The sequence below is a fragment of the Chrysemys picta genome, chromosome 18, assembly GCF_011386835.1.
Source record: "Chrysemys picta bellii isolate R12L10 chromosome 18, ASM1138683v2, whole genome shotgun sequence".
NCBI classification, from domain to species: Eukaryota; Metazoa; Chordata; order Testudines; family Emydidae; genus Chrysemys; species Chrysemys picta.
This window is the reverse complement of record NC_088808.1, coordinates 18,246,732-18,272,297: the sequence shown is the minus strand read 5'-3', so window position 1 is coordinate 18,272,297 and position 25,566 is coordinate 18,246,732. Positions and strand designations below refer to the sequence as shown.

General features: G+C 44.6%; 2 protein-coding genes across 3 annotated transcripts in view; both read right to left on the bottom strand.

Annotated features, from left to right (window-relative positions):
• Nucleotides 1–25,566, bottom strand: part of LOC135976492 (spidroin-1-like) — a 925,731-nt gene that overhangs the window by 27,131 nt on the left and 873,034 nt on the right. The window lies entirely within an intron of this gene.
• Nucleotides 1,124–25,492, bottom strand: WDR5 (WD repeat domain 5). Of its 2 annotated transcripts, none has more exons than XM_065572630.1 (14): nucleotides 25,318–25,492; nucleotides 16,196–16,384; nucleotides 14,579–14,687; nucleotides 13,104–13,177; nucleotides 11,626–11,715; nucleotides 11,027–11,116; nucleotides 9,990–10,073; nucleotides 8,674–8,729; nucleotides 8,418–8,464; nucleotides 6,447–6,522; nucleotides 5,215–5,248; nucleotides 4,654–4,728; nucleotides 3,410–3,497; nucleotides 1,124–2,279 (listed from the first exon to the last, which is right to left on the bottom strand). In XM_065572630.1, exons 2-14 carry the CDS (start codon nucleotides 16,274–16,276, stop codon nucleotides 2,179–2,181), a joined length of 1,005 nt encoding a protein of 334 aa, XP_065428702.1. In that variant the 5' UTR covers nucleotides 16,277–16,384; nucleotides 25,318–25,492; the 3' UTR covers nucleotides 1,124–2,178. The 2 variants fall into 2 exon arrangements, with proteins under 2 accessions (XP_065428702.1, XP_005293290.1); XM_005293233.5 differs by lacking the exon at nucleotides 25,318–25,492 and adding an exon at nucleotides 19,638–20,004.

Genomic DNA, 25,566 nt, shown 5'->3' with positions numbered 1-25,566 from the left:
TATGGTTAAAACTCTCTGCCTTTCACTAACTGAAAAATCCCCTCTCATGGGAAATACAAGGCGTTTGCACTATTTATTTGAAAGTTTAAATTCGATGCAAAAATGGGGCTGCCAGAATTGGGCACTTTTGCCTCCACAAGAGCAGAAAGTGCAGTCAGAAGGAACACCCTAGGCAAAAAAAAAATTCTCACATCTTCTACCCCACCAAGGTTTGGTTTGAGACGAGTCTTGTTTTATGGCAGTAGTTTGCCTATTTTTGGCTACTAGGCTTTTTTGTTGCAAATGGTCAAGATTAATCTCCAGCTAGTTCTCAAACTCCTGTTTGCCTGCTGGAAGATGCAGTAATCCTTTAACCCAACGATTATTTAGCATTTGAGACTTTTGCTTCCTCTATAGATAGGGCAGCAGAAGGTCCAGAATTCTTTTCACCTTAGGTAAGAGTCTAGTCCAGCCAGGGGTGGCCAAGCTGTGGCTCCGGAGCCGCATGCGGCTCTTCAGAAATGAATATGCAGCTCCTTGTATCGGCACCGACTCCGGGGCTGGAGCTACAGGCGCCAACTTTCCAATGTGCCAGGGGGTGCTCACTGCTCAACCCCTGGCTCTGCCACAAAACCTGCCCCCCCTCCCCTGAGCCTGCCGTGCCCTCGCTCCTCCCATCTTCCCCCCAGAGCCTCCTGCACACTGTGGGAGGCACGGGGAGGGAGGGGGAGGTGCTGATCAGTGGGGATGCTGGCAGGCATGGGGGAGCTAATGGGGGGCTGCTGACCTATTACTGTGGCTCTTTGGCAATGTACATTGGTAAATTCTGGCTCCTTCTCAGGACCAGGTTGGCCACCCCGCTCTAGTCCCTGTGACAGTTTACATGTGTTGCCTTAAGCTGAGGACTCCTTCCACATAACTGTCTCTGCTGGCTTCTTTCAAGTGCATCTGGACTGGAGTTCTGCTCATCATCTCTTCCCTCCACAAAATGGACTCTAGCCCCCTCTTATAAAATATTGGGGTCAGTGATCTGGTAAAACTTCTACAGCAGAAGTGGGCTGCAAAAAAAGAGTTGGTTTTGGAGGACGTCTTGTGAGCTGAAGGGACGCGGACACTTCACATTAGTGCACTCTCACCACCAGCGTACACATAAAATCCCACCTTTTTATTATGGCATATCGTTCTGGCTTGGATGTGTCAATACCACACTCGTGTGACAAAAAAGGGCAAAAGACATAGCGACGCTGAAATCGTTACAGAGTCATGCTATTAGCAACACAGGTCGATACGATGGATTTCCAAGATACAAAATTGTTTGGGGTGGTTGTTTTTTTCCCCTACACTGAACTAACTTTACAATATTTTGTGAACTTGCTTTTTTTCCAGCAGAGAAAAAAAAAATGTAAAATATGCTGAGAACAACTACAAGCAGGAATCATTTTAATGGTTAACAGAAAAAAAAAGCTGTAACTTTGTTCTATAACAGCATCTATTAAACACACGTAACGAAAGGTCAGCAACTATACAGAAGTAAGAGTAGATATTTCACCACGGGAGTCTGAAGTTGGGGCAGGAAAGGGAACTCTGGAACTGGATGGTTTTATTTGGTCACAAAGTTTGAGCTGAGTGTTTAAAATGAGGCATCCTTAAAGATGCAGCACTCCTATTCAAAACAATAAAGAGAAACTTCTGATAGACTAGAACCTACCGGTCTGCAAAAAAATAAAAAAAATAAAAAAAAATAAAAATTAGACATTTAAAAAAAAATCCAAGTATTTCTAGTATTACGACTTAACTTACTGTTACAAAACAGACCGACAGCTCCTCCTTAAGCAGCAACAAGACAGCCAAGGAGCAATGACACCTTCACCACAAAGTACAGTATCTCTGGGGCTTCCAATTCAAGGCTGATACTCCTAATGCGATGTTAGGACGATCCGTTTGTCTGCCAAGTGATCAGGCACGAAAAAGAGAGACGGCCTCTTTTTTCCACCACACTGCCCGGCTCTCGCAACAAGCTAAGACATTCTCTTTGGGTCAAGACTAACAGAAACCGCTTTCTCAAATATTCTTCAGGTTTCCTGCCAACCTGGGTTTTATTATTATTCTCATGGGGGCGGGAGGGGGGAGATTTTTTTATTTTTATTTTTTTAAAAACCACAATTTTCCTGACAGTCTCTAAAGTGATACTGAAAGTGTTTAACAGTCACTCTTCCACAGTTTAATTGTTTTGTCGTTTTCTAGTGCCGCTGATGCAATGATGTTTTCTGTTGGGTGACAAGCTGTTGAGATCACAACATCTAAATAAAAGGAGAGAGAGAGAGAGAGAGAGAGAGGTCATTATTTATAACAGTCCACGCTGCTTTGGTTCAAAGCAGGTATTTTCAGCTCAAATGTGCAGAGCTGCCCCCTCGTAAGACATGGCCAGGTTCTCTCTCAACAGCCGATACTGACATATGAGTATGATGGATTTATGAATACAAATGTTAGTGGGCCTACCCCAATTGTGAATTTAATAGCTGGAGAGTGGGTGAAAGTTTATACGATATTACAACAGGCTGAACTCAGGGAACTATTTCACAGCAGTGCTGTAGGAAAGAACCAGACAGACCCGATCTTCTGACGACATCGCAGGCCTAGGGTTTCTTGCTGTAAATGCGGACAGAGAAAAGCCCACCAAAGCAAATAGTTGATTAAGCCACAAGTGCCCCAAACTCACAATTGAAAGTCCTGATCCTCCAAAGATTTACGCACATGCTTCACTTTACAGATTGCGAACAGTCCTATTTGCTTCAATGGACACGCTCAGTGCACAGGGGTTTAAGTAGGTGCATAAATCTGCAGGATTTGGCCCTAAGATACTGATCATGCAAATGCTTAAGCATGCGCATAATTCTATTCACATGGATCACGCCCCTGACTACTCGTGTAAGTAAAGTCGAGCATGTGCTTAAGCGTTTGTAGGGGCAGGGGCTAAGTGTTCAAGACTCTTTGCAGATGGGGTCAGTGATTCTAAAGATGCCTCAAGCTCACCTGGAACTCGTCCTTGGACAAGTGCAGCTTTGGGAGGAGCCAATGGCCAAGGGTTTCCCAAAGTGAGGCTCCCCAAGTCACTAGTCATGTCACGCAACACTTGTGAAAATCTTGGCCAATTTCTTTCCATATAATTCAAGGAAAACAATGTCTCTGATATGACAATAATTCCTGTAAAAATGCCCATCAAGTGTCAGGGAAAACACACCATGTGTCCTAATCATGCCCCATTCAGGCCGATCTTTATACTAATCCCATCTGTCAAATTCTAAGCAAACACTAAAAATAGACATTTCCAATTCACACCATCAAATTAACCTTAAACGCCATGTGCTCGTTATTTATTCAACTAAGGAACGCTTAATCAAAATCAGTGTAACAAAAAACAGATTCACACCTGTGTGTCCCTGTAATTTCTGTACAATCTCTTTTGTTTGGAGGTTCCAAATATAAACCAGGTTGTCCTCTGAACCAGACACAATCCACTGGAAAAAATGCAGAGGGAAGTAGTTATTGAAGTGCCATTTTAGTCTTTCCTGCCACCCCAGCTTTAATTGCTATTTCCTCTATATAGGTTCATATACCACCCTCATCACCATAGCACTTGAGTGCCTTCCAGTTGTGCATTAAGCAACGTGGCTAACATCAGTCATGTGTGGTCCTTTCTCTCACCCCCCGGGGCAAGGAGAACAGTGTGCAGTAGAGTATGTTGTTTCAGTAGGCCTTGGGGTTTGTTTTCACATCCATACTCTTCTGTCTTAAATCATATGATCTAGCTCTTCTACAGTGCTTTTCATACGTGGTTCTCAAAGCACTTCACAGAGGGTGGGATCATTATTCCCATTTTACAGGTGAGGAAATGGAGGCACAGAGCCAGGCGGGGAGAGAGGAGGATGTAACTTGCCCAAGATCACCCAGCAGGCCAGTGGCAGAGACAGAAATAGAACCCAGGTCTCTTGAATCCTGGTCCCATGCTCCTTCCGCTAGGCCATGCCAAAGGCCAAAAAGGCTGGTTGCAGAAGTGGGCTTAGCCCTCGAAGCAGAAGGGGGGGTGGTTTAAGATGGATCTTAGTCCTTGGGAGAATCTCAGAATGGCCCCTCAAGAAAGCTCCTTCTCCTGCACAGGGATGCTGTGGTCCTAGAGACAGCATCTCAACCAAGACTCATACATAGCAACTCACAATCCGTAACAGGCGGGTGCTGTATTATGAACTCATATGGCTGCTCATCACGGAGGTTTTCCCTACATTACTGGGGTACATTAAACCTGGCACAGTTCTAAGCACTGACCATACACGGGCACTTGTGGCAAACAGGTACCCTGGAGCACCCACACAGCTGAATGGAGTTTGCTAAAACTTTCCCCCAAATGGTCCCTTTCGACCAAGCCCCCAGCAAGCAAAGTTTCCAATGAAACCTTGGGACCGTTGCTCTATTACAATCCCTCCTCATTGCTTGGAAGTTTGCAACATTAATTGTAGCACTTGTTATATGGGGCTCCCCCCAGGGCGAACACAGTTCTCACTAAGGGCAAGTCAGCTATTTATGGGCCCAGAAAGATTTGCATCATCCCCTTAATTTTGATGAAAAATAAATCCTCAAATGCATCACATCCCTAAAAGCAGCTCAGTAATCCCCAACCTTTCCACCAGTGACGGAGAAGTTTGCGAAGATGCAGTATTTCTCATTCTTGTGACCTGTGTACGTCTTCAGGCACTGGAAGGGAAGAGCCAGAAGGGAAAAAACCGTAAGTGCAGCTGGCAATGAGATATCTAGCAGTCAAGGACAAACTCCCTTTGCAGGGCAGACTAAATACATCTGTGCACATTTCCCACCCCCCATCAACTCATCCAAAGGATGCAGAGGGCATCACTGCCCTAGAATGCTAACCAATCACTTCCCTGGGAGGATGGGGAGAGAAAATGACCCCGATTTGTCACTTCCACCCACAGGAAAAACAAGGCAAGAACAATTTACCAGTTCAAGAAACATAGAATTCAATGTCTCTGGGCGTCATAAAAATGTAAAGGAACTTTTAAAATGATCCCGTTTAGTCCACTACTATAGAACAAGGGCTGTAACAAATTATTTATAGTAATTATATTGTACAGATGACCGAGAAAAAGCTTAACCTTATGTGAAACCATCCAAAGCAGGCTACAAACCTAGCTAGGACTTTATAGTAAGAGATTGTGACTGTACCTTTCCTTTGCTGTAGTCCCAAAGTTTCAGTGTGCTAGAGAACAAAAAGGAGAACAAGGATTTTAGGCTTTGTGTTACTTCACCGGTCATGATTTCTTGGTACATAAAAGTTTTTCCATACTAGAGCTTCCCAGAGTCTACATTAGTCATTCTAGTCTGGCTTGGAAATGCAGAGTTTCAGCTAACCCAACAAGAATTGGATTTTATTTACATGCCATTTGTATTCTCCTCTGTGAAAAAAATATGGAGCGAGTCTTTAAAAATAAAGCCCTTTTCTCTTTCTACGTGAACAGACGCTATGATGAGGTCTGTGACCGATAGAGTTGAGAATTGTCATTCAGTTCCTTTCGTCCCCCACATTTTGAGCTAACACATACTACAAGATACAGATTTTGGACCAAGCAAAACCAAGGCAGAACCACATGCAGTCCTGCATCTAGGTAGTTACAGGGATTGTGTAATGGGATGATAGTTTTTAAATCAGTCAGTAGTAGGCAAAAGAGACAACGTTCAAATTCTATTTGGTAGCCTAAGTGAAATTAGTCACTGGTTTCAGACAGATATATGTCTCTCTCTCTCACACACACACACGAGGCAACAATGTTGACTCCCCTGCTCTGGCTTGCAAAATAGCCTTAATTTTGGGTTTCCTTGCACTCACCAGATGAAAAGAGAAGGAACAATCCTGTAATGTCTTTTATAAGACGACATTCATAGATAACTAGCTCATCACCCTGTGACTTAGGGATGGGAGGGTCTCATTACACCAGCAGCAATTAATACTTAAGGGTGGAGAAGGGAGAGTGGCTGGCCTTTGCTAAGCAGTGGCACTGGAAATATTCCAATCGGAGAACTCTCAATAGAACCAATCCCCCTGCATAGCTTTTCTGCTTTGTATGCACAGCTATTTTAGCATTGCTGCCTTTGAGAGAGAGACTCGCAGCCCTTCATGGTGTTACAGCAAGAGAACCGTTTGATCAAGGAACTACTTCATGATGAAGGCTCTGAAAAGACGCAAAGCTAAGAGTGCACGGGGGTATGTCAACAGCAGTGCTAAGACTGCCAATAGCATGAACTTTGCTGATGTTCTGACAATAGAATTCCCAGAGGACCGGATTATAGAAGTTTGATGGCAGGTATGAGTTTACCCATCATAAGAATATTACAATAGCATATAAAAGGTTACATTTGAAGTTGATGAATGCACTTTAAATGTATTTTTGAATACCTACTTGTCCAGAGTTGCTGCTAGTATGTATTTGCCATTTGGAGAGAATTTCACAAAAGACACAGGAGGGTTATCATCATCTGTGTTGGAAATACAAGGGTGTTACGCAGAATATGGTGAAATATTTCTCTCACGGACAAAGAATTTCTTGTGACAAAACACACCTACCGCCGATTACAAAAGCCAACTTCAAGTTTAGTTTAGTTACATTTTTGTTCAGCTACCATTTTATACTTCAAGCAAACTGATGGGAGATACAGGAAAGTGGTAATGTGAAATAGTTCAAGAGGAAGAATATTTGGTTTGCTAGCATTTTATTATTCCATAATCGTCTATTACCCAACCTTCCCACTCCTGCATCAACCTTCCCTAGAGTCCACAGTGTGGCTGTAAAAGTCAGAAGTAAGGCCCTACTTCATTTGAGAGATTGTGGAACATGCAATATTGAGCTTCCACCACAATTTTGTTTTTAATTCGCTTACTTTGCACTGTCCACAATTTTGCATGCGTTTTGAGTATGCAAATAGTACTGTACTAACATTTAATGCCTGTAAAATGTTAAAGGCTAAAGTGATTGGACTGAATTTCTACAGCACTTGTTTAGTCTTTTGAATTTTAGTCACGGAATTTTATATTGTAGCAGTCACTTTTTTAAAATAATGAATGTAGTATTGTTGCAGCAAAATGTATGGTTATAAAAAAAAAATAGCAGGCATAACATAATACTTGAGTGTTGATATCCTTCCAATATTTTTTTTTTCTTAAACAAATAGGTCTTTTGCCAAAAGCTAGGAATGGGTGACAGGGAATGGATCACTTGATGATAACCTGTTCTGTTCATTCCCTCTGAAGCACCTGGCATTGGCCACTGTCAGAAGACAGGATACGGGGCTAGATGGACCTTTGGTCTGACCCAGTATGGCCATTCTTATGTCTACTCTGGCTTTTTCCAAATTACTGCTATTAATAAAGGTCCATTATTACATTTCTGCAATTTTCTATGTCTTGTCTGCAACTATTTGAAGATCATCCCAAGATTAGGGCCTTAGTCATAAAACCATTACACTGAGGGTATGTCTACACTGCCTGCCGGATCCGCAGGCAGCGATCGATCCAGCGGGGATCGATTTATCGCATCTAGTCTAGACATGGTAAATCAACCCCCGAGCGCTCTCCAGTAGACTCCTGTACTCCACCACCGCGAGAGGCGCAAGTAGAGTCGACGGAGGAGTGGCAGCAGTCGACTCACCGCGGTGAAAACATCATGGTAAGTCGATTTAAGTACGTCGACTTCAGCTATGTTATTCATGTAGTTGAAGTTGCGTAACTTAGATTGATCCCCTTCCCCACCAGTGTAGACCAGGGCTAAGACACACCCTACTGCTAAAGTATATCCATTGTGAACACCAGAAGGTGTAGTTTTGCCTATGTCACTTCATGTCAACACTAGAGTCTGGCAATCAGAGGCACGACATGCACTGTTCAACAGGCTGCCCACTGTCTTAAGAAGGACACCAGTTCTCAAACACCTGCAACCCTAAATTGTAAACACATTTAGTCTTCTCCCACTGCCATGTGCTATTTATTGCATTGGAGTATGTAGCTATCATTTCTGAAAGTGAAATAAGACTTACTTTTGCCACAGCAGTTCCAAGCCAACGCACAACCAGGCATAATACTACAATGACAAGTGGAAAACCCTGTAGTACAGGTACTTAGATTTATTGTCAGCACACACTGGGCAATATTCCAAGCCTAAGGAAGTTTCCTACACACGTGAGAGAGGATATTTCCCCTAAAATCAACTGCAAGGATGGTGTGTATGAAGAGGACAGTGTAAGGAGAAGGAAAATAGAAACCAAAGCCAATAAGAAAACCACCTAAGTGCAGTCAAAGTCACGCTGAGTATTTCATATTCTATACAATAATACAGCAGAGAGAATCAAGAACAACATACACACGTTTGCCTGCTTACCAATCAGTGTTTTTAAGCACTGGCCTGATGCCGTATCCCAGATTCGACTTTAACAAAAAAAGAGACAGACATGAGTCACTATTGTAACTATGGAATGTATTATATCATCAACTGACAAGTTTACATTTTAACCTCAAAGTCATGATATAAGAAGTGAAAAACTAAAAGAATCTACATTTTTTTTAAGTTATTTTTATGTAAGGCGCCTAGAAGGCTGTGGCACATAATAAATGTTACTGAAGAAATAACCACTTACCAGAGACCATCATAGCTACTTGACACTATCAGGGACCCATCACGATTAAAATGCACCTGTGGTTTTATATATGGGGAAAAATAGCAGTATTCGTGTTTATGAAGAGCACGAAGTCACATTTGAAAATTATTTATCTCCCAAGTAGTACGTTGGGTCCCAATTATCACAAAGCTAGTACGCTGTGATTCATGTGGAGGGTGGCAGGAATTCAACAACATGATGATGGGCACAGAAAGTTCTGACATATCAGGTTAAAAAAAAGCACGCTGGGAAATTTACTGTAAGTCAGCCTTGCAAAATTCTAATGTCTCATTTGCATCCGCCTGATTTTTTTTTTTTTTTTCCATACAGACAGCTGCAGTTAATTCAGTTAGCAGGGTAATGGACGGGCAAATAGATTGAGACTAGCTGGTAAGTTTTCATAACAATTACTAGACTGTTTTAAGAGGCCTCTTAAAACATTAAGACCCGAACTGATTCACTGCTCCAATGTCGTGAGGAATTTTGCTAACAGTAGCGAGACCATACTAGAAGAGTGCATTATAGTTACACGCACACCTCAGTCTGGTCCATTTAATTTCTTCAGTCACCCACGAGCTTCCCGCAAAACCTCAATAAAGTGAATTTTAAATAGCAAATATTGAAACACACCCATGAGGGTGGTGGAGACGGGGTTTGTAAGATCACACAAATTTCTGGTAAGCATTGTGGACTATACTCCATTTTAATGTCAGATCCATGTGACCAGAGCAGCCACAGCTCAAAATGTCTGAAGCTTAGAATTCTGCTCACCTCTGCTTTCGTTTTATAACATTTCATCTCTGTTAAGAGCTGCACACCTTCTGTTTTCCCTACCGTGAATGGATTTTTTTTTTTTTGAACACACACGTTTTAGTCACTTTCATCCACAAAATGGATGAGATTTTAATGCAGTTTATTTTGAAGTTATCTCGTTCTACCTCCTGAAGTAGTTTAGAATAATGATAAAGTTATGGAGCAACCCAGATGTACAGCAAATTCAGAATTTCACTGAGCAGAAAGGAGTAGAGCCCACAATCTGTGCTTTTATAGCAGATGCCGCCTGTTATAATGCCCAGAGGCAGAAATCCATGCTGGGGTTCGAGTGGTAAGTATGGGTCACTGGCATCTCCATGTTCAATAATACCCTTACAAGTCATCACATTACACTGTGTCCTTCACCAAGGGGAAGATAGAGGGTAACAGTGAGACACTGCTCCCTTCTTTGCAAAAGGGGAAAAAGCCCTGCTAGATGCAGGCAAACATGTCAGCATGTTAATGTATCTGAAGGCACTTACAGCTGAAACTGGGTCAGAATGCGCAGGCAGCGTCTTGAGGCACTTCCCTGTTTTCACATCCCATATCCTCACACTTTCGTCAAACTGAAGATCAGAGGTCAAAGTCACACAGTGATTTTCAAATGCACTCACTCCCCGGCCGTACTGCCCAGCCCGCATGAACGGATTAACAGGTTTCATCAGGGAGGGGAAAAAAATATGCATGACTACATTCCTCAAGCATCTAGACTTATTTCTGCTTGGGAGCAACCAAGATTTTAATGGAATTCATCTTCACTGCTAGTCACTTAGCACTGTTCACTTAGTGTGGGGATCTTCAAAGGAGTTAAATCCTAACCTTCATGCTTTGCACCTCATGGAACTTTCCTGTGCCAATCACAAGGAGTTTTATGAATTTTAAACTCAAATATTCATGCCAGGAAGCTAGTATTTATCCCTAGCTTACAGACAAGGTAATTCAGGTTTAATGACTTGCTCAAGGTGACAGCGAGCTGGGAGAAATGTGAGAGGAGGACCCGAGAGTCCTATTCCCAGTCCCTTCACAAGCCAGGTGCATAATGCTTCCTAGCTGCAGAGCAAGCTGTTGAAATTGTCATGAAGCTACGTTTCAGTGATGCCATGGTTTGCATGAAATGGTCAAATAATCCCTCAAAGAGATAAGGGCAATCGCAGAATCTGAACTACAAAGATACAAGGAGCTTCTATTTCCCGAGCTATTCATGCCAGAGCAGCCCTCAGTACTAAGGAAGGCTTTGCAATGAAGTGAATGTAGATATGCTGACTGCTTAGTGAAGCCAGGAAGAACATCTGGAGCTAGACCTATAGCCAACACTTACGGTGCTATGGGTGAAGCCCCAAACTTCTAAAGCTGGGCTGAGGGCTTTGACCTTGGCTCAACAGCCAACATAGTAGTGATGCTACCAACTCTCCCCTTTAAGACTTCATTTAATTACATGTTATGCATAGTAGAATTCAGATGGTCTAGACCTCTGCAGGGTGTATGGGACTTGTACTCCATTGAGTGTGTGTTCACTTACCGAGCCTGAAACAATGAGGTTGGATTGGGGGTTGAAGTTGCAGCAGAAGACATAGTTACTGTGTCCCTTCAGTGTCTTCAAACACTTGCCCTGAATAATTTAATTTAAAATATTATTAGTCAAATATACATACAGTAGATTTACCAGTAACTTTCCACACCTTCAAAGTTCAAAGAACTTTGAAGGTGTGGAAAGTTACTGGTAAATCTGACCTACATTTTCAGGACTAGTCAGACTGTGATAAAGGGACAACATCAGGTTAAATTTCTACCCCCCCTCCCCCCAATCTAGGCTTCTATAAAAAAAAAAAATCCCTCATGTTTTTATGGAACAGGAACAGTTAAGCAAAACAGAAACAAGGTGTTTCCAACCCCAACCCTGTCCCATTCTCATAGTGCATGAGAACCAGGCGGTTAAACGGCTTAGGAACAAAAGTGAAATGAACTAGCTTATTTTAATTGCCAATACAGAAGGCAAGCAAGCTGCATCACTGGTGAAAAGTTAATGACAAATGTTCCATGTCAAGTTAGTAGTCTTCATTTTAAGATGCCCCAAGAGAGGACTGGGGAGAAGAGAGAGAACTCAAGCCCCACCCTTACCGAGCTCACATCCCAGATTTTGAGAGTTTTGTCATCAGAGGCAGAGACAAGAAGGTTGGAATCTGATGACCAGGCTACGTCAGAGATACCCTGAAACAAAGGAAAGCAATTTAACACTGAGCTTTGCTTGCTGATTCACTCCAGAACAGGCAAAGCATAGACAGTTTCATATTTGAAGCCATAAAGAGAGAAAAGAAAGGTCACCTTAACTTTGGAAAGTCAGGATAAAAATGGATCACAGCAACTTTAACGCATCTTCCTCTTACCACAGGATAGCCAATGACTCTGGGAAGCTTTTAGCTTTGCTGAGCCTCGCATTGCAAGAGCATAGTGGTTTGTTCAACCAGCAGTTCTAGTGACTCTGGGACCTGGTCCTCTTTTTGAAGTTCAGAAATAACGACTTACACATAGCTGGGTTAGATTCATTTCCTTCCCCCTCCCTGAAGAGGGGCTCATCCCTACTGTCTGCCTGAAATGACCCAGAGTAAAATTTTCAAAAACACCCAAGTGACTTAGGAGCCTAAGTCATGTTTTCAAAAGTGATTTAGGCAGCTGGGTCCTATTGACTTTCAGTGAGATTTAGGAGCCTGAGTCTCAATGGAAGTGAACGGGACATAGGTATCATCTAAGTCAGTGCTTCTCAAAGCCGGTCCGCCGCGTCCGCAGGTTCAGCCGACCAGCACATCCCTCGGCCCGCGCCACTTCCTGCAGGCCCTATTGGCCTGGAGCGGCGAACCGCAGCCAGTGGGAGCCACGATCGGCCAAACCTGCGGACGCGGCAGGTAAACAAACCGGCCCAGACCACCAGAGGCTTTCCCTGAACAAGCGGCGGACCGGCTTTGAGAAGCACTGATCTAAGTCACTTTTGAAAACTGGATTTCAGTACTTTGCAACGTATTTCTTCATTTTCAAACATTAGATCTTATTTCCTGGATTTCAGTGGGTAAAGCTATGAGAAATGTCAGGTTCCCTTTAAAAAAAAAAAAAAAAGCACCATTCTGATCAAAATTTAAAAATTTAAAGCAAATCCTGTAGGCAGAGCATTATACCCTGTAGTTTTCCTAGGTGGAAGCCCAGCTGTTCAAACAGGTAGTGTTAGTGCTCACAAAGGGAATGACCTTCACACTGGCTAAACATTGTGCATGTAGGTGCTTTATCAGCAGTCCACAGGTTTCCGCACATCTCTCTCAATCTTGACCTAAAACATCCCCATTATTCCAGGCCCAGGCCATCATCATCATACAGGGTTGGGTGGGGGGTTGCCATAGGGACAAATAAACCCCACCCCCAGATGAGACCCCAGATGAGACCAAACAATTTGCTTTCACAGGAATTAAACTACTATACGAAGGCTTCTGGAGGTGAAAGCTAGCAAATTAACCCATTATGCAAGCCCCAGATGCAATACTGAATTGCAATTGCGATCTGAAAGGACAGTTATTTAGACTGCAGAATTTTCTTTAGAGTTCAATACTTACCAGTTTGTGACCAGATATTGTTTTTTCAAACTTGCCATCATATGCTCCCCAAATTTTAATTAGTTTGTCAGCCGCTAAAAGAGAAAAGATTCCCAATAACTAACCAAGCAGCACTAAAAATAGCTACCTCGATCCCTTAAGGAGAGAGAAGCACATTGGCTACTTTTCTGCAAACACGTTACAGTTTTTACCCTCAAGCACAGACTTCAGTGCATAAGGTAGGGTGTAAACATGAAATGACAAAGTTTCACTGCGAGAGTTGGGATTACACATGCTGCCTTGAAAGTAAATGGTCTCAACTCATTCAGTTCCAAAATTGAATCCAGTGTAATGTATCTGACAAGCACTAACCTTTGGTTTCTCATTTTTAAAAATACATTTATTGCCAATGAGAAAAAAAGTGACCATGACACATGAGACACTGAAACACTTCTGCCTCAGAGAGAGCAAAAACTGATCCACAAATTGGGCTGACATTACTCCTCTTGAGAAACAAACCCGCTACCCATTATCATGTTAGCTTGTGCTCTGTAGGAGAGAAAGAGGTTGATATTTGCTAGGTGTTAAAAGTTAGAGAACTGTCCGGGGAGGGAGGAGAAATTAACTTCTAGAAGGTACTATGAAGAGGGAGAAGTTAATTTCTATGGAGTATACTGCCCATATAAAGGCAGTCACAATAAAGTAAAAGACCAGAATCACTGCCCATTTCTAGAGGCCATCTCCATCACCTTCAGTCCTGTTCCTCTAAACTGCCTCTTTCCTCTCCAATCCCTCTGGGTAACCAGTGCCCAAGTATGTGGTACTTGATTCAAAAGGAAGTTGTCAGGCAGTTGCAATGGTCACCAAAGAAAAGGTTAAACAGATATCACGGTGGGCTTTCTACGCAAAAAAACTGTCAAGTTCCTCCCTTCCGAAGTGTGTCAGTTTTGTACATTTCCCCTGGCTACTTACAAGAAAGGAACAGGCAGACTCTCCAAGATGCAATTATATTACGATGCCAATGGAGGGGAGGGAGAGCTAGGAGCTCTCTGGGTGAATCCCACCTCAATGCAGAGAATGCAAGCTGGTCGCTCATGCCAGGCAAGCCCCAATTTAAAGGCTTAAGCCAAAGTTTAAGTGATGCAAAGGGCTGCATGGGGCCCCCTCTGCACGAGGATTAATTTCACATGTATTCACAATCAATGTGTAACTCTGCATTGTTTTTTGTAAAGTGACTCAGTAGCACAAGTTGAGCATCTCAAGCCCTTCAAGCCAGGCAGAGGAAGACCCAACATATTGGACAACAGGACATAAAAGCCAACATTAAAGTGGGTCAAATTTTTGAAACAGCCAGCTTTGAGTGTCCCTTTAAAAAACAAGCCATGTGGTTATATTCCCCCACCTTTTGATCACTGTGCGTTAAGATTAGCCATCTACCTGTCTCCCAACAGGAGGGTTCAGATAATGGGAAGGAATTAACGAAGACTAATACTTACAGGAACTGGCCAGCCACTCTCCATTGGGACTAAACTTCACTGACGAAACTGCCTTAGTGTGTCCTGCTAACGTGAACTTTAAAGCGTAGTTTGGTTTTACAGGTGCCGGCTGTAAGAAAGAGTCACACAAGTAAGATGACCGGAGCTTTAACTCAAGTGTTTCAGTTGTACCTGGGGTATCAGATTGAGCCACTATGCAGTGCTCTGCACTTGGATGGCAATCCAGATTTGATCCTTTATTTTTAAAAAATTTAAGTTCCTAGCCCTTATGTTTATGAAGGAAACTTGAGCCAGTACTGTCTTCCTGAGCCGACATAGAAACGTGCTCAAACAATGGGTTAAATTCATTCTTAGTGTAACTCCAGCCAAGTCAGCGTTACCGGGAATGAAGTTGGCCCAGGAAGTCTGAGAAGTGTGAAATGAGCCATGTATCTCAATGGAGTGACCTGTGAAGGATTTTTAAAAATTGGGGTTATGCCTTTTTGCTTCTTTATGGTTTAAAATGAAGACCGGAAAAGTTCCCCCACCAACCACAACTTTTCACCTTAAATATCAGCCATGTCAAATCCAACCTTTCCTGGTTTTGCTGGAGGACTTTTTGGGCAAGGGGTTTCAGAGGGGTGCTGCGAGTTCTCACACCCTTACTGATGGGGCAATGGTCTTTAACAAAGGCATCCTTTCTCCCAAATGTCCACAGGCATTGAAAAATTTGAAGTCACTTGCAATCTGTTCCTCTCTCTATCGAGATAATAAATTCCCCAGTTCTCCCAGTCGCCCTAGAGCTGTCCAATGGTAGACAACAGCTGAATTGCTAGTGCAGAAAGCAATAAAATATTTTCTTGATAAGACTCTTTTAGGCTTTTTTTTTTAAATATCACAAAACAGAAAAGGATACAAGGACTTATATTTTTTTTTAACCTTTTGCAAGTCACCTTTACATACTAACACTGGCTATTTCACTGGTGAGCTTTTCAGCAGAAATATTCAGCTACTCTGGGATCATGGGAAGGCTTTGGTAGGATACCATAACATTCCCCCAGTCTGACCCCGATTGTAATAATTGTGGAAATCATAATTAGCAGTAGAAATAAGTAAAGAAACCAAACTTCTAACAGACCTCATAATTCCCTCCTGGCTAACTGGAAACCCTGTTATTATTTCAAGAAACCCTGAAAGTGTCTCCCCATTTCTGAGCAAAGATTTAATACTAGTGTCACACCAATGTCTTACTACTGTGAGGACATTAGTTACAAAATAGACTATGCCAAATTTATGAATACTCTGAAGTGTTACCATAAAACAAAATTAACACATTTTGGGATATATTCTCTTTAATGAATTTTGCAAACTAGCAAAACTCAGTAAGCCATATTGGACCTCAGTTATGCATGTTGAAGGTTACATTATCCACTTGCATCAAAACTAAACTCTTTAGAGCAATGGCAGGAACCTTGTTCTCAGTCTTGTCCACAAAGCACTTAGCATATTCTTCTTTTAATTCATAAAATTCAGTTTCTCAAAATACCCCAGTCCTATCTGTAAATTTGCCAGTAAAAGATGCAAGTAACTTTCATGTGTACTGACAGGCGGAGATATCGTTCTGAGATTTACACGCACCTTGGTCTGATTGGTTGAAGAGGAAGGAGTAGATTGTGTTTTGGTGGATTCTGCATCTGGTTTCTTCTCTTCTGTTGCCATGGTTCTCAAGCTAGCAAGTCAGCCGTATGGTGCTTGAAGCGATGAATGAATGTGCTGCTTCAAAAGGGAGCCTTTCACACCAAAAAGAACGGCTCTAACAACACAAACCTACGAGAAAACGAAACCCCACTGTTAGCCATCAAGGAAATTATTTCAGCACCTAGAAAAAAGAGAATTAACACAACAGTGCGTCCTAACCATAATCCATGTCCCCAAATAACCAGTGAAAACACAAAGTTTCATGCCTATGACTTTGTACCATATGCAATGCTCCTCTCAACTCCCCTTCTTATAAGCTAAACTATAAAGCCTTTTGCTAGCCACATTGGGCTTGTTGTCCTTTTTCGCAGATGCCAAACAGCATTTAAACAGCTAAGCACATTACTATTCCTGAGAACTCTCTTCCATGTAAACAACTGCTGTAGTTACCACAGAATTGTCAACCCGTGGCAAGGGAGGTGACCATGTGATGCTCTGAGAAGTTGTGGTCTATAGAATACAAGTTCAAGAACCTCAGTTATGACCTATTATCACACTTTGCCAGGTTCCTCTGCACCATATTCAGCAATCACTAAGAATACAGTATAGCTGTGAGGATCTGGCAAGGGTGGGGTCAGTTTATTTCTCAACACATTCCCTGAAATGCCATTAAAATTAAATAGTTCAAAAGCATAAGAGACACAAAGGTTTCATTTCATGGAACAGAGGCAAGTAATAGCCCTGGATGTCTTTCGGGCTGAATGACAGACATGATGCAAAACCTAGGATCATGCGAAAAAATGCAACAGGCACACCCAGAGCTCAAAATCCTACTAGCTTCCTCTGCTCTCTCAATTCACCCATTTCAACCAAGTGTTGCCTCCTTAACTGCATTTCAGAGCAGCAAATCACAGTCGTTTCTGCCATACTTGGAAGACATTTCACCTGATTAAGAGCCAGCCTTGTCGTAGTCTCAACAGACTCGCCTTCTGAAACAAAACCTGTAAGTGCTGTGCCAATGTTCTGCAATCAGGGCTTATACTGCAGAGGGAGTAACCTCTACTGCAGCCCAAGTAGATTTCAGCCTGACAATGGGAAATACCTCTGACACAGACAGTAAGGCTTTGTCTTTAGAAACAAATTATTAGTGTAATTTCCCCACTGTTGCTACCACCAGTTCTGTTCTGCTGGTAGCAGCTGTATTTGGAGTGACGGCATAGGTGACTGGTAGCATTTTAAGCATCATATCATCACTGGGGGGCTATGTAGCATGGTATTGCCCGTGTCTTGTCTACACTAGAGTTCTCTTTGGTGGAGATGAGCCACTGGTATGAAATTTGGAAGAGATCTTTGGAAACTGTACGTCAGCTTTTCAGTGTGTAGCTCTGTTGAGGACAATGTTATTCATCATTCAGCACTGGTACAAGAGGCAGCTTTCTGCACCAAACAGTAGAAACAGCAATCTTCAGTCCAGGTTTCCTGAATGGCAATTGGCTGGTGACAATATGGCTAATTTCAGAGTAGCAGTCGTGTTAGTCTGTATCCGCAAAGAGAACAGGAGGACTTGTGGCACCTTAGAGACTAACACATTTATTTCAGCATAAGCTTTTGTGGGCTTCATCGGATGCACAGAATGGAACATATAGTAAGAAGATATATATACATACAGAGAACATGAAAAGGTGGGAGTTGCCATACCAACCCTAAGAGGCTAATTAATTAAGATGAACTGTTGTCAGCAGGAGAAAAAACTTTTGTAGTGATAATCAAGATAGCCCATTTAAGACAGCTTGAGCTCATGAAGAGACTTATACCCAGCCCAAATCATTAATGCTTCAGCCTGCTGGAGAGAGTACAAGCTCTACTTCCGTACTTGTGCTAGTCCAACGTCCAGTCACCTACAGCAGCCTGGGCACCCAGGATGAGACACACCCCCTGTTCTCCATGTAATGAATGGGAAGGGCCAGGATCGAGGCATGCAAGTAACACGGGCCACACAAGCAACCCAGAACCAATGCACAGAAGGTGGGGAGGGAAGAAAGGAATAATGCATGCCCCCTATAGAGGCTATAAAGCATGTGAACCAAGGAAGGAAAAGGTTTGTGAATGCAAAGTAAGATACAGAATATGGGCGCTAGAGAGGAGGGCAGATCCATACACTCTGGGCATAGGCTGATGCATGCCCCAACCTAGCATAGGGGGGGGGGGAAGAGAGAGGAGGCGCAGGGACAGGCCTATGCATCCCTGGGACAGGGTCTGATGCATGTGCCAGCCTGGAACGCGGAGCAAGTCCATGCATCCCGGAAGCAGGGACTGGTGAGTGCCTGCTAGGGAGGGGACAGATTTATGCATTCCCCATGGGCACTAGGGAGGAGGCAGATCCATGCACCCTGGGAGCAGGGGCTGGTACATGCTCCCACACATATGGAAGCTAGGGAGGTGCAGGTCCATACACTCTGGGCAGATCCATGCACCCACATGGATTCTCAGGAGGGGGCGGGACAAAGCACCCTGAGGGTGGGTCCATGCACCCCCCCATGGGCGCTAGGGAGGGGCCAGGGGCTGGTGCATGCCCCACACGTGGAAGCTAGGGAGGAGGCAGGTCCATGCACCCCCCAGGGGCGCTAGGGAGGGGCCAGGGGCTGGTGCACGCCCCACCCGTGGAAGCTAGGGAGGGGGCAGGTCCATACACCCCCCAGGGGCGCTAGGGAGGGGCCAGGGGCTGGTGCATGCCCCACACGTGGAAGCTACGGAGGAGGCAGGTCCATGCACCCCCCAGGGGCGCTAGGGAGGGGCCAGGGGCTGGTGCATGCCCCACCCGTGGAAGCTAGGGAGGGGGCAGGTCCATACACCCCCCATGGGCGCTAGGGAGGGACCAGGGGCTGGTGCATGCCCCACCCGTGGAAGCTAGGGAGGGGGCAGGTCCATACACCCCCCATGGGCGCTAGGGAGGGGCCAGGGGCTGGTGCATGCCCCACCCGTGGAAGCTAGGGAGGGGGCAGGTCCATACACCCCCCATGGGCGCTAGGGAGGGGCCAGGGGCTGGTGCATGCCCCACCCGTGGAAGCTAGGGAGGGGGCAGGTCCATACACCCCCCATGGGCGCTAGGGAGGGGCCAGGGGCTGGTGCATGCCCCACACGTGGAAGCTAGGGAGGAGGTAGGTCCATGCACCCTCCAGGGGTGCTAGGGAGAGGGGAGGGGGCAGTGCACACCCCCACGCGGGCTAGGTGGGCAGGTCCCCGGGCGGGGGCAGAGCCCGGCGCGTGCCGGTCGGGTCGGGGCAGGGCGGGGAGGGGACAGCGGGGCCCGGGCCGCGAGGCGGAGGCTGGCGCGTGCCCGCCAGGAGGGGGCGGGGGGCTCTGGCCCCGTTCAGTCACTTACCGGGGGGCGGGGCGCCGCCTCCTCCTCGGCGGGGAGCAGGGCCGGGGAGGGGGGAAGCGGCGGCAGCTCCGTAGCCGCCAGGCGGGGGAATGTGGGGTGGCGCATGCGCTAAAGGCGGGGGGGTGCACAATGCCGCTCTCTCCTGGGGATGCTACGGCGAGACAGAAGGGACAGAAACAGAGACAGGCCGGGTGCACTGGCAACGCCTTAAAGGGCTAGAAGCCTTTTCTGGGTGAATAGTTGGCGGGGGAGGGGGGAGGGGGGAAACTAGGTGTGGTTTGGTGAAAACCTGCTCGGTTGGGTCCCCCAGGCCACGCACGGATGCACAGCCAGGATTCCTCCAGAGATCCCAGCTAGGCTCTGCTATGCACAGCTCCAGCCCAGAGGCACCCGTGCTGCCCACGTGGGCAATTCCCATTGAAGTCACTGAGCGCTAGACCAAAGCCCAACCTGAAACTTCCCAAGCAGGAGCCCTCAAGGCCTGACTCTTCCCTGCCGACTACCCGTGTAGTCATTTACACTGGGCAACGTGGGTGTAAAGTGCTGTCTCTGGGGGGAGGGGAGTTCTGATCCGGGGGTGGCACGCATGCACGCACACACACACACACCCTTCTGACTGTTAACATGTCCACACTGAATATACAGTCAACATACATGGCTCATATTAGGAAACCCAGGCCCAAAACGGCAGCGCTGCTTTAAAACTCACTTTTTAAAATTTTGGGCAGGTCCCATGGTTATTGTGTCTTACTGATTCCAGATCAAATGCACTCCATTTGCGAATGAAAAGGTGACTTTTAGCACCCAGCCTTACAAATTCACTCTGGCATCTAAGGCCTTGGCTACACTGGCGCTGTACAGCGCTGCAACTTGCTGCGCTCAGGGGTGTGAAAACGCCCACCCCCACCCCCCCCGAGTGCAGCGCTATAAAGCGCCAATGTAATCAGCCCCTGCAGCGCTGCACACTCGCTCACAGCGCTGCAAGCTATTCCCTTCGGAGAGATGGAGTACTTGCAGCGCTGTGAGAGAGCTCTCGCAGAACTGGCAGCGCAACTACACTCGTGCTTCACAGCGCTGCCGCGGCAGCGCTGTGAATTTTCAAGTGTAGCCAAGGCCTGAGACTGGAGCTGTGTTCTCTCAAATCAATGATAGTCAGACTTAGGCTTAGGAGCCACAAGTGGCTCTTTAATGTGTCTCCTGAAGCTCTTGATATTAAAACACTGGGTGATTTAATTATTAACCAATCAGGATGCTTTTACTAGGTTATTAACCAATTGTAAAATACTTGGTCAGTCATTTTGCTGGGGGAATTTATATATATACATATATAAATTCACACTACTGTGGCTCTCTTAGGTAATGTTGATCACCAGTTTGTCTCCTGAACCACTGAGGTCGGAGTATCACTGTTATACAGTATTGCTAGTGGTCTACTTAAATGACAGAGAAATCGCACATTTTTCAAGGGTTGGTCATGGCATAAATAGCAAATTTTGCAGATGTGTCCATACAGTATATGAGCGTTGTACTGTACTACTGTTAGGTTTGTAAGTCGCCCTGGGTAAAGGAGTCTGCTAAATCAACCGTTCTCAAACTTTTTTTTGCTGGGACCCCCTTTGAAAATATTTCAGACTGTGACAACCCCCTCCCCAAAACATAACACCGCCCATCCCATACCAAGGCACCCTTACTTCTGTGCTGCTGCTGGCAGTGGTGCTGGGCAGCCAGACAGCAGCGGATACTCTCCGGTCACCCAGCACTGAAGGCAATGCAGAAGTAAGGGTGGCAATACTGCAACACACACACACACACACTCTCCCCCCCCCCCCCCCCCACAGCAATAGCCAGATTTCATGAGGGAGGCCAGATTTCAGAGACTGGGATGCATTTTTCACGGCGGTGAATTTGGTGGGGTCCTAATTATTGCCTGTAATGCAGATTCTCCAGGATGAATTATGTTTTCAGTAACTCATGTGCAACCCCCCAATCTCATAGTCGGGCCATCAGCAACACCTGCCTGGGCAAGACCCTCGTCTCCAAGCTATACCTTTGGTGACACCTGTGCAATGCCCAGTGCCACTGAGAACATAATTTGGAGACTATGGATTTGCCTAGATGTTGCTGAGGGCACAATTCATCCTGAAGAATATTTATTACTGACAATGCATTAAAAAAAAAAAAAAAAAAAAAAAGCTTGATTTTCAGAGGCCAGGCTGAGTTTGTAGAGCTTGGAACAAATAAATCATTGTTTGATTTGTAAAATGAGCAAATATCAGGAATTAGAGACAGAGTAAACCTGGTGCCTCACAATAATAAAGGTGAGGCATACAGGAATGCTTTCAAGGGACTGGTTTCATTTTTGGGCCCCAGTGGAGTGCTTTCCAATATTGACTTTCAGGATGAGTAAACAGCTGGTGTTAAAAGGACTCCCCTAGTCTCAAATCCTTATGATGTAGCTAATGCCCCGTTTGGGTTGCTACACTAGCACTTTCCCTATTGATAAGAAAATCCTCACTAATGGAAAACGAGTGACTGGACCACTCAGGAAATTGATAATAGGATACATAGCCTTTTAATTCAGCCTTGCTGGTTCAAATCCAGCCTGTATGCTGTAGTGACTGAAAGCGGTTACCCTTTGGCCTACTCAGACCAGGGTTAGATGACATAACAGCGAAAATGCTCACAACTGGTTGATGCTACTGCCAGCATGTTGCAGCTGCATTAGTCCTAGTGCAACAGTGGGAGAATTGCAACGGAGACACAGCCTGTGATGGCTGTTCAGTCACCTGTATAAAATGAACTGATGGTCTTAATCCACTTCCTTACACACAAGTATCCACATAACCCCCCCTTCCATCCCTCCACACACTATCACAGTTACTCTTATTCACCCCTCAGCATACAAGTCCAGAACCATGCAGACAGGTCTCCATCTGAACCAGCATTGAGGTGAGTTGGTGGAGCAGCGTGTGTGAAGTTTGCATTGCCATGGGCCCTGCTATATCTGTTTTGTGGGTAGATAGAGGACTCCAATCACCAGAGCAGACAATGTGGCTTGGTTCACCAACAGTAAATTAACAACCTATACCAAGAAAAAAGAAAATCAGAATTCCCAACGACTATACCACATGCAAATGTTCAGTATAGTCACTTTCTCATCTGTATCTCTTTGTCTTTTGCTTCAGTGCTGGTGATTGTGTAATACAATGGCCTAATACATATCACCATGTCTCCCTCTAACAATTACCTACGACGTGATCTCTTCTTGAGCTCAAGTGATTAGAGACTCGTGCTTTTGGTGCTGGAGGTATCGGATTCAATCTGCAGTGACGACTGAGGTCTGTGTATATACAGGCTTGAATCGCTTGCCTTGATACTTCAGTGGATCTCAGGAAAACTATTGTCTATAAGTGTGAATAATGACTGCAGCTGTACCAACCTTTTAAGACAGCTTTGGTTTTTTGGTTAGATTGAGTTGTCTTGCACAAAGAAGCTCTTAAACAAGCCGCAGTATGCACCCCAAGTGGCACAGCTGAAAGCATAATAAAAACTCTGTTCTGACCCTGCACAGGAGAGCCCATGAAAAGGTTTCAGAGCGGTAGCCGTGTTAGTCTGTATCAGCAAAAACAACGAGGAGTCCTTGTGGCACCTTAGAGACTAACACATTTATTTGGGCACAAGCTTTCGTGGGCTAGAACCCACTTCATCAGATGCATGAAGGGAAAAATACAGGCATTCTTAAAACTGCAATAGCCACCTGGTGAAGTGAAGAAATGAATTGACAGAGCCAGAAGGGTACCCAGAAGTCACCTACTACAAGATAGGCCCAACAAAGAAAGTAACAGAATGCCACTAGCCATCACCTACAGCCCCCAACTAAAACCTCTCCAGCACATCATCAAGGATCTACAACCTATCCTGAAGGACGATGCCTCACTCTCAGATCTTGGGAGACAGGCCAGTCCTCGCCTACAGACAGCCCCGCAACCTGAAGCAAATACTTACCAGCAACTACACACCACACAACAAAAACACCAACCCAGGAAACAAACCCTGCTACAAAACCTAGTGCCAACTCTGTCCACATATCTATTCAAGGGACACCATCATAGGACCTAACCACATCAGCCACACCATCAGGGGCTCGTTCACCTGCACATCTACCAATGTGATATACGCCATCATGTGCCAGCAATGCCCCTCTGCCATGTGCATTGGCTAAACCGGACAGTCTCTACACAAAAGAATAAATGGACACAAATCGGACATCAGGAATCATAACATTCAAAAACCAGTAGGAGAACACTTCAGTCTCTCTGGTCACTCAATAACAGACCTAAAAGTGGCAATTCTTCAACAACAAAAATTCAAAAACAGACTCCAATGTCAAGCTGCAGAACTGGAATTAATTTGCAAACTGGACACCAGCACATTAGGCCTGAATAAAGACTGGGAGAGTTTGGGTCTTTACAAAATCTAAACAATTTCCTCAATACTAATTTCTCCCTACTGTTACTCACACCTTCTTGTCAACTGTCTGTAATGGGCCACTCTCTTACCACTTCAAAAGTTATTTTTCCTCCCTTGGTATCCTGCTGTTAATTGATTTATCTCATTAGACTAACCTCACACTTGGTAAAGCAACACCCATCCTTTCATGTATTTATACCTGCTCCTGTATTTTTCACTTCATGCATCTGATGAAGTGGGTTCTAGCCCACAAAAGCTTATGCCCAAATAAATGTGTTAGTCTCCAAGGTGCCACAAGGACTCCTCGTTGTTTTTAATGAAAAGGTTACAACACATAAGGGCTGGATTCAGCAAATAGAATCTATCCCAGTTATGCTCCACGCAAGCTCCATAACATTTTACAGGGTCTCAGAACATCCACATAAAGGCCCACATTTAGGAAAGCACTTAAGCAGATGCTTAACTTTAAGTATGTTGTTAAGTGCTTTCCTGAACTGAGGCAAAAGGCTACACAGAAATCGTGACAAGCTGCCTTCGTTTAACAAGAAAAGTGTGTCAAGAGCTGGTCCTTTAACAAAGATCTTTGAGATCCAAAAGTTCTAATGGCAGTTGGGGAATGGAGAATTTCTGGTGTTGGGGGGATTCAAGGAAAATGTTACTGCCTGTTTAGGAAATCTGGAGCAGGAGTTTAAAGAATTAAACCTTATAAAGCAAACCTGGAGGAGGGGCAAAAGTAGAAGATAGGAAACAGAGTTGGAAAAGCTGTACAATCCACAGGGACAGCATTAAGAGACACATCCAGTTCAGTTCTCCTTTTTTGTAATCAAAGGTTGGTTGGTTTGTTTAAATAGACTAAGTTCACCATTTTAAAAGCAGGTACTTATTCAATTGACATTGTTCCTACCAAAAAGTATTTGCTTTTTTTGCTGAAGATTATAATTCACATGTACTGTGCCCCACCTCTCACTTACTTCCTTGTTTGGGAGATTTCCCCTACCACTTCCAGGGTTCTCTTAATTTTTATTACTATTTTGCTAGTACCTAAAAATCTCAAAGTGCTTAACAAACAGTAATTAAGCATCTCAACAACACTGCATTTCCCCCTGCCCTGGGAGCTGGGTAAAAAAAAAAAAATTAACTTTTTTAAATAAAGCAAAACTATTTTTAATTATAATAGGCCCCAGTTAAGCACATGCCCAATTTTAAGTACCTGAGGTTTTGATGGGATTGCTCAGATGCATCTAGTTAGACCCCTACATTCGGAGACAGAAGCTGGTATGGAACTCAGCCTCTTTCTTACTGCGTGGGGCATCTTGCTGAAAGCATTGATCTGTAATCTTTACCAGCTGCCGATTGGCCTGCAGGTGGAATGTAAGGTGTTGGTTATGACCTATAATAGGGCCCTACCAAATTCACAGTCTATTTTGGTCAATTTCATGGTCATAGGATTTTAAAAATC

Coding starts and splice junctions, on each gene's coding strand:
- WDR5 (XM_065572630.1), bottom strand. CDS start 16,276: ATGGCAACAGAAGAGAAGAAACCAGATGCAGAATCCACCAAAACACAA. Junction 11,716..13,103: donor CAATATCTGGTCACAAACTG/GTAAGTATTGAA, acceptor CCTTTGTTTCAG/GGTATCTCTGACGTAGCCTG. Junction 8,465..8,673: donor AGTAGCTATGATGGTCTCTG/GTAAGTGGTTAT, acceptor TTTTTGTTAAAG/TCGAATCTGGGATACGGCAT.